At 44.5% G+C, this 9,553-nt stretch overlaps 1 protein-coding gene across 1 annotated transcript; it reads right to left on the bottom strand.

Annotated features, from left to right (window-relative positions):
- Positions 1–7,183: 7,183 nt before the first annotated feature.
- Positions 7,184–8,899, bottom strand: LOC124656937 (cytochrome P450 94B3-like). Its single transcript, XM_047195587.1, has one exon. The coding sequence runs from the start codon at positions 8,753–8,755 to the stop codon at positions 7,184–7,186; it is 1,572 nt and encodes a 523-aa protein (XP_047051543.1). The 5' UTR covers positions 8,756–8,899.
- Positions 8,900–9,553: the final 654 nt, after the last annotated feature.

Below are 9,553 nucleotides of genomic sequence, written 5' to 3'. Positions count from 1 at the left end.
AAAATATTTGCAGGTTATCAACTTATTTTTTAGCACCGTTGCTGGGAGGAAGCGCTTAGTTATGACATTCCCACTCACACATAGTTTATTTCATTTGTTGTTATTGATCTTACTGTTATTGTTTTTAACTTTTTTTGTTCTCAGATTTACTTATAACTTTTACCATGGATACCTTTATATCAATTTTCCATTCAAGCATATGTCCCCCTCAACCAAAAGGAGCATATGAAATTAATGTTAAACTAATAGAGATCCTTGAGCGGGGGAGGCTTTTGCAGGAGATCCAGAGAAGGTTCCATACAAGCATATTGACAACCTTACTATGTTGTGTTCTACGGTGAAGTTGGATGCATGGACGGATGATGAACTGAAAGTAAAATTGTTCCCATTCTTGTTGAAAGGAAAAGCTAAAGATCGGTTATGCTCAAAACATGTGGGTTACTTCAAATCATACAAATGTATCTCTGATGCTTTTCTGCAATATTATTTCCCACAAAAGAAAATATATAAGCGTAGGTTTGATATTATGACTTTCAAGCAAAGCAACAATGAGAATTTGGTTCCAGCTTATGGTAGGTTCTTGAAAGCCCATCTCATCATTTGCCTGATTGTTTATTGTTGCATATATTTTATGGAGGTTTAAATCAATCTTTGAGAGATGATTTAGACACATATTTTCATTGTTCTTTCTTTGATAAACCTTTGGAAGAAGCTTGGCACTCTCAAATTAATTAGTTAACAATATTTACCAATTGCATGTTGACTCTATGCGCAAAACCTATCCCTAGCGCGTTTGACAGTATTATTAATGAGTATCTTAAAGATCAGAATATTAGTGGAGAAATTCCTTATGACGATACTATAGTTAGAAATATTCTTTATAAAGCAATGCCTTTCATATCTAGTCATTTTTATCCTATTAATACTGGTGGAACTAACAAAGGATAACAACCATCTACTGTTACTCCCATATCTTCCACTTGTTATAGCATTGAGGCGGGAAAGAAGGGTAGAACTAAGAATCCTAAAGCTAAGAAGGCTCGTGTTCAACTTTTCACAGCTCCAGCAAGGGAAATACCTCAAGAGATTGTGAACCAAGTAAGTTTTATAGCAAAGAATATGCGGTTGAAGTAGAGTGGTATGCCATATATTGTAATGAATGATATATGAGAATGAAAAACACATCAAAGAAGAAAAAGAAACCAAATAATATTAGAGGAAGTATAAACTAAAAAATGCATTAAATAAAAGGAAGAAGCCAGAAGATGGAGTAAGTATGCCCCACCTCCTCATAATATGTGTTTTGATGACTCTGACTCTAGTGATGATGAAGATTCATTTATTAATGTTAACTTTGTTAATTGTCCTCAAGAAGAAGTGTTTGATGATAATAGTAGTTTTTTCTGAACACTCCTTTTGGTAACATTAATAATGATGAACTAGAGTTGGAACCATGTATGCCTACGATATCGGTTTGGTATTCTTTATGTTATATTAATGAGGTGCAGGAAAGTATATTGGCAAAGGATGAATTATGGATCAAAAAGAATACTATGAGATGTGCCCTCACAATGGTAAGGTAAAGATTCAAAGTTTCATCATAAAGCTTTAACCCTCTCATGGCATAAAAATAAGGTCCCATGTTCATCACGCTTGGTTCATCCATCCTCGCTTGGGAGTGAGAGTTTATTAATTTACAAGATGTCAATGCATCACTGGTACATGTGCATCACCCATACCACGTGACCCTACCATCATTTTTAGGCGAAAGCGCAAAATAACCTTCAAGATTAGTAGGTTCAACAATCACTAGTACGGGGGTTCCACCCGTACCAAGTGACCGTACCGAGATCGCGAAGTGAAAGCCATCTTAGAAACTATCTACCATATAATTCTGTCCATCGCTTTTTTGCATTTTCTCTCTATGTCGTTTTCTTGGTTGGGTGAGCGAACTCCGTTCGTACACCGAATCGAGCAATTTTATTTTGTTTTCTATTTTTGCAGAGACTTTAATCTTGTGCGAAGACATGGACGGTATGGTGTCAGCCGTGCAAAACCCCGCATAAGACACTTGGTTATTTCATTGTGACAACCTCAACAACAATTGTTTGGTAAAACCTTCCAACTTGAACTGTTGCAAATAAAAGTTGTAGTAGCAGGCTTCCCACCTTAAGTGGGATCCCTTTCTTTTAACTTTGGCACATACGAGGATGCACACTCGTGTTCCACATGTCATCTCACATGCACTTCATCCAAATCTAGGAGAGAGTTAACACTCCTAGACTTAGTTCGTTCACTTAAGCGTGGTGCTTAGGTAGATGAACCAAACCTACGAGACTCATGCTTCCATCACATGTGAGCTAACCATTTGCAGCAAAGAAGGAAAATAAAAATTTGAGAACTCAAAAAGCACAAAAATATTTGTTTTTTTTCTAGTTTTATTTCCACCAGGTTCACGAGGAAGGAAACTACCGGACCACATCAAGTAACATTGGTTGAAGAAAATGTCCATGTCCATTGAAGGAGAGGTCATTCACACCACAATGGTAAAAGTGTATCACCCTCGCTTTAATCAAGCTGGAGGAGGTTACCAGTCCTTACACTCTTTTTCATTTTGCTTATGTTCTTGGGTTTAGTTGTTGCAAAGTTCTAAGCCAGGGCAGATTATTTTTTCATCTCTAGAGTCATGTGCTATGTTATCTATTTCGTAAAGTTTCCGCAAAATCATGTATCTCGTTGTTTTGAAATGCTTTCTTAGATATTTTTTGTTTATACTTATGTGAGGGATAAACTTGCTTATGTTTGACCCCATAAGACGCAAGTTAGAACTTTGGTGCACCTTGTTTAACTTCTATCTAGCTTGTGATATTATTTATGATCCTCTAGAAATATTGCCATGAGCTCTATATTTTCAAAAATAAATAAATAAAATAGAACATAAAAAATATCGGTGATGACTTGGGTCTTGTAGTAATTAGCTTAAGAGTTTAACCTTTGAGATACTCAACCCCATAGAAATTATTGATCTATATGAAGGCACTTTTTAAGTTATTTGTTAGACATAACTATGTTTAGCAGTTATTAATTGAGGTTCATGCCAAAAACAGTTTTGTTTAAACCAAAGTGAGATATTGCTTTATGTGTGTCATGCACCACTAGCGTATAGCATGGATACTGTCGACAACTCCTCTAGACTTTAAATGATCTACCAAGAGAGAAATCTGAGATTTTAGCTACGAGTTGATTAAACATTTGTAACAACAATGTTATGACTGGCAAAATTTCAGCTTCTCCATGTGAAGCATTGCAAACAAAGTTGAGGCACTCCTCTGACCACTATAAGAAATCATTGAACCCCAAAACATCTCAAACAAAGGGCCTAGGTTGGTCAAGGGTGTTCCTTCTAAGTCTATTCAATCCGTTTTTTAGCTTTACCTCTTTTGGCATGACCTTGTTACCAATGAGCTGAATTTTTTGAAAACCATTGAATAAAAGAAGTGTTAGACTATGATGATATTTATACGTGAGTGTTGAAAACTAGACACCCTAATGTTATGCTTATTTCGACATCTCCTATCACTCTTAATGTTTTGAAGTCCCAATATTAAAAAGAGGAGAGATAAAAATGCAATATGCAGATCACAAGTTTTCTTGCAAAATTGATTTGAATTTGACATCGGGCATAGAAATCTTGATGAATATCTATACGTATAACTGAGCTTGTGATGTCTTACATAAATACATGCTATCTTATTTTGATCTTGTAGGAAAATTAGGATATGGGGGATCAACTCTTCATTGGTAAGCTAGATGAAAGCATTAATTTATAAACCATCTTGCTAAGGACGAGCAAGGTATTAGCTGGGGCTGTTGATATGAGTCTAAAAAGCGACATGTTTTTCATTATATAAACATATACTTTTTTATCTCATTAAATGTTCTATCTAGCGCTAACTATGTCTTAAATGTATGATTACAAGTTATGATTCATTTTCTTGAGAGATTTGCACAACTACTAGTTCTAATAAAAATTTATCACTTTTCCTTGTCTTTGGGCTGTGTGTAAATGTTACAAACGTTTATGAACAAAGCACGAGCAAAGGAGCCAAAAGGGAGCAATTAATATGGATGAGTCACATGCACCAGGACTTAGCCATTTCAAGGCTGGAAAGGGGTCAACATTTACATCACAAGATAATAAATATCCATGGCAATTGTGTTATAGCCCTCGGCATACGAATACCCAACAAGCCGAAGGACACCTCAATCGGAGTTAATGTGAAGAAATGTCGCCGAAATTATTGTACGGATCCATAATACTTAACGATCAGAGGTATGGTCGTGATGACCGTACCATATGACCGTACAGACCGTTAGGACCACTTCGTCAAACACTCAAACCAAACAACATTTTTGAAGGCTCTAAGGCGATATTTGGGGGGGGGGTTCCCAAACGCAAAACCGATCTCCGTGATGCTATATAAGGAGGGGAAACCCTACCCGCCATCACCAACTCCATCACATATTCACATGACAGAGCCCTGCAGCCGTGCCAACTCTATTGATAGTTCTTCATTACCACCACCATCAAGGCATCCAAGGAAGAGGAGGAAAATGAGGCACCGCCACGAAGCACCGGGTGTTGGTCCTAGGCCGTGCACGCTGCCATCATTACCATCTCCATCAACGCCTGCATCTCTCTTCTTAGCATGTGTATTTGTAAGATTGAACATGGTTGTGATCTTAATGATATATTCATCTATGTTTTATAATTCATCCATATGTGATTGATTGATCTGGTTCTAGGTTGAGGTATGGTATCGTATGTGGAGTTAGAATATGTGTGTTGTTGATCTAGTATTCATGTACATGGATTACAAAGATGATTTCACGAGATCCTTTGGTCTGGAAGGTTACTTTTGCCTTGCGAGTGAAAGTGGGAGAATTATGCATAGTGCACACATGAGTGATAGCGTGGTAATCAAAAGGAGAACGTTTATTTATCCAAGCAATCTCTTGTATAATAGTGGATCACACATAATCGCCCCTCTAGTACTAGTGATACCGAAGGCCTAGAGACCACCTTTCATTCTATTCAACCCTAAAACTACAACCCCCTCATCAAACCCATAACAACCTATAGAATAGGCTATTTCAAAAAACCACAGTTCGGGTGTGAAACGTGCCTGGGTCTTGTGACAACGTAGTTGCGGGGAATAGTGGTTTCCAAGGATCAAATCAAAGCTATTTCATGAGACAATATACTTCGGGAGATACTTCTTGTGAAAATACTACGATAACCCTATTATAAAATAGTTACATGTTAGCAACCGTGATTTCCCAATGGATCTCAAACAACTAATGTACTCCCCTTGTTGTCACCGGATTTCACGACGTAGCTATACATCACCACTTCTCTCACTCCATTACCTTTATCGATCCTTGGGGCATTGGGTACCTGACAAGTCTTTAGACCGAGGAAAGAGACAAAGAGACAAATACAAATCTAGATTCAATCACGAACGCAATAATCCCATATCAAAAGATGCACATATTTCTGCAAGGCTATGCCTCAACCCTCAGCATGTGAGGACTACTCACACCTGATGAGATTAATAATCATAAACATTGTATAGAAATTCTTGAGAGTAGTAACAAATAATCTTAAAATATCGCCAATCGAGATCTGGATTTCAGGTATTGGACTATGGCAATGATGGAAATGGAGATGGAGATGGAGGTGCGGCTACGGTGATGTATTCTCACTCTGTTCTGTAGCCTCTCTCTTTGCGGCGGCTATGTTGCGAATCTAATATAGACCCTTCATGAAAGTTGCGGGGTTTGACCATGCAAAGGCGGTGGCACATGGTACGGCGACAGGGTACGGATGCGTCTGCTCGTACCGGTCGTTAATGTGTTTGAACCTTTGCTTTGTGGCCTCTTTAATTCGGGTATATTGGCAACATGTAGAATTTCATTAGTTATCCTTGCGTTCCCTTATACGGGCCAAAAAAAAAGCTCGGCCGATCGGGGGAGAAGTGGAGATGCTCTAATTAACCCCCTCAACACCATGGTCTTTACACAACAAACTTCCAAATGTTCTTGATAGCTATAATTCGTAACCACACATCGCTAAGAACAAGTCCACCATCCGACTAGTAAAATACAGCGCCGTACCTTCCAAATAAAAAAGTACAATCCTGGCATCTTGTCCTGCTCATCGGAACCAGAAAGGAACTTTCCCTCGGTGTGAAAGCCAGGCGGCAGGATGACACTAGGCATCGATATATTATGCACGTGGTCCATGTCTCATCGAACTGGCGGAATATTATTTTTCTAGCCCAAACCTTTTCTCCGGCCCGGCATGTTGATCTTTCAGCAGCGTTTAATTTCCCACTCCTGCAACCGATAGGTACGTGCACTAGACCGGACATCGTCTTCCACCTAACTTCATCCAGCCTAAAACCCACATGCTCCTCATTGATGCCACTATCTTAACAAGAAACCAAACCAGACACACTTTCTAAGCACACATCAGCCCGGCGACGACCTCTACATATCCAACATGTGCGCATGACTAAAAACAGACATGACACTTTATTTTCCTGGGGAAAAACTGTCAACAAACATGTGGATTTTTCATTAAAGTACATCTAACAAGTGGACAGTTCCGTTCTGCGACCAATTTTCGGCCCTGAGGTCACCCCAATTTTCTGCGATTTTTGTCGTTGGCTTAGTCAGAGCGCCCGATAGTTTGTCTGAATGCGATGGAGTCCCAACCAGATGAGAAATGCTTTTACTCAGAATGCTCTGCGCACGTTTGTGCCATCAATTTCCTGCTTTAAGATTTGTGCCACACTCCTCGTCAAATTCTATCAAGATTCATTGTGTTTCAACTTGGCCAGATTAAAACACACAATGATACGAGGTCACGTGCACGGAACAATCCCTAGGTTACGACGAACATTTCACTGTTTGTATCTGGTCAGAAATCACAAAATTCCATTGGAATCGCAGTCTTTCATTATTTGTGTGAGGCAATTGCATTTCTGTGTGTGTATATCCGTTTCATATGGACAATTACAAAAGTGCATGCATGTACAGCTACAAGAGAATAATATAGTGTACCCGCACAGTACATATTCTTTGCTATTTGTACACGAGGGCTATACCCACTGGATACTTAATGGGTTTTTCCAGCTGTCGTTGCTGCGTCATGCGTGCCGTGGCGTGCGTCCTCCACCCTCCTCCTCACCGTCACGTTGAGCCCGCCGGCCATGTGGGAGGTCAGCAGCGGCAGGAACACCGGCGTGCGGCCCTCGTCCACGGGCCGCAGATCGAACCGCCGGAGCACGGCGCAGGCCACGAACTTCATCTGCGCGAAAGCCATCTCCCTGCCCAGGCACGTCCGCGGCCCGCCCTGGAACACCGGGTACTTGAAGGGGGACACACCGCCGGTCATGCCGTCGGACGGCAGCGCCAGCCACCGATCGAGGCTGAAATCGGCCGCGTCGGAACCCCAGATGGCCTCCACCCTCCCCATGCCGTACTGGAAGTAGGTGACCCGGTCGCCGGCCCCCACGCGGGTGCCGTCCGGCAGCACGTCCGCCACCGCCGCGTGCTTCGAGTCCCACGCCACCGGCGGGTACAGCCGCATCGTCTCGCTCAGCGCGGCGTGGAGCACCCGCATCCTGCGGAAGTCGTCCAGGTCGAAGCCTTCCCCGGCGTTGCTGCTGCCTTGTAGTTGTTGCCTCATGCTCGTGATCTCATCCAAGACATCCCGCTCGACGTCGCGGTGGCGCATGAGCAGCCAGAAGAACCAGGTCAGCGCCGACGACGTCGTGTCGCGGCCGGCCATGATGAAGCTGATCACCATGTCCCGGATCTCCTCGTCCGCGTAGCCGCATTCGATCATCCGCGACAGCAGGTCGTTCCTCGCGCCGTTGACCAGGAACCGTTCCTTCTTGCGGCTCCGGATGAGGTCCATCACGGCTTCGTGGATCACCTTGACCTCCTCCCGCAGCCGCCGCTCCGAGCCGATGTCCAGCGCGCGCTTGATCTTCCATACGGCGGCCACCGGCGCGGCGCCCCGCCTGGCGATGATCCCGGCGGCCGCGTCGAAAGCGGTTGCCAGCCTCGGCGCCGGCAATGCCGGGTCAAGGCATCCTGGGTCAACGCCCAGCGAGACACGGCAGATGACGTCGAAGGCGAACCGGCGGAGCACATCCTGCATGTCCACGGCACCGCCGCCCGGCTCCGCGGCCGCCTCCAGCGCCGGCACGAGGCGGTCGAGCGCCTCGGCCTCGAGCACGGCGATCTCCAGCTCCCGGAGCGTGCGCGCCGAGAACTCGTGGCTCACCAGCTTCCGCTGCGCGGACCACATCTCGCCGTCGACGTTGAAGATGCCCTTGCCGAGCAGGTCGCCGAGCACGTCGGTGAAGGGCTTCCCCTTTGGGTAGTTGGCGAAGTTGCCCTTGAGGATGTGCTCAACGTTGACCGGGTTCGCCGTTACCACGGTTCGCCGCGCGCCCAGCCGGTCAACGACGATCGTCTGCGTCGGCGAGGCGGACAGCATCTGGGTGTACCAGTCGAGGAGCCGCCGCCGGTTCTCGTAGAAGGCAACCAGGCAGCCGATCACCGGGTAGCTTCTTGGCCCATGCACAGGGCTGCTAGACCTAAATCGAAGAGAGTATAGCAGGAGCAGGAGGCAGCATCCGACAAACTGAAAGAACATCATGTAACTTCCAGGTATCATGCTGTAGGCTGGATTTACTGATTCTAGTGAGAGAGGGGAGGTAGAGGATGGGTGGGACTATACACAGTGATCGGCGACATATATATACACATCTGCATACGTCTAGATATATATATTTGGGTAGAGGGAGAGACCGGTGCGAGGTCGGCAGGGGCGCCATTGGAGTCCATGCTTGCTCTCGGTCTGTGGGTCATTTTAAATACACACGTTTAAGTGGAGGGAAGGAGCCTCCATTAATTTCCTTGTTTTGGCTCATGAGCAAAGTAATTCCAAATTATACTATTACTGTAAGAAAATAGCACTTCCTACCTAGTAGTACAGACCGAACGGGTACGGGAAAGACATAGGCGATCGGAGGCGGCTCAAAACCCATCTAGGGTTTCGTCCCTCTCGTCGGCGACGCTGCCGGTCCGCTCCGCCTCCGGTGGCCTTGGGGCCTTGGAGGTGTGGCGGACCGCAGCCTCTCGCCGGCGGGAAGGTTTCAGTGTTCGTTTAGTTTGTTCTCGGTGTCTTCTTCGGGATGGTGAGGCGGCGGCTACTTCCTGAAGTCAGAATAAGGTCCTCCCCGTCCTATCCTCGCTCCGGTGGTGCATCTAGCGTCGGCGGAGGGCGTGTGGAGTTGTGTGTCCGATGGATCTCCCGAGATCCGGTCGTCTCTCGTGTTCGATTGTGTGGTTTTAGGTCAGTCTCTTCCGATCTACGGTTGTCATCATTGGCGATGGTTGCTGCTCTGGTGCGCTGGTCCTTTGGGGCCTTAGCACGACGACTTCCCGTCTGTCTACTACAACAAGCTCTACT

This window comes from Lolium rigidum, chromosome 1, assembly GCF_022539505.1.
Source record: "Lolium rigidum isolate FL_2022 chromosome 1, APGP_CSIRO_Lrig_0.1, whole genome shotgun sequence".
Lineage (NCBI taxonomy): Eukaryota > Viridiplantae > Streptophyta > Magnoliopsida > Poales > Poaceae > Lolium > Lolium rigidum.
This window is presented reverse-complemented; position numbering and strand designations above follow the sequence as displayed.

What these genes read in the sequence shown, in the direction of transcription:
- LOC124656937 (XM_047195587.1), bottom strand. Translation starts at nt 8,755, where the DNA reads ATGATACCTGGAAGTTACATGATGTTCTTTCAGTTTGTCGGATGCTGC.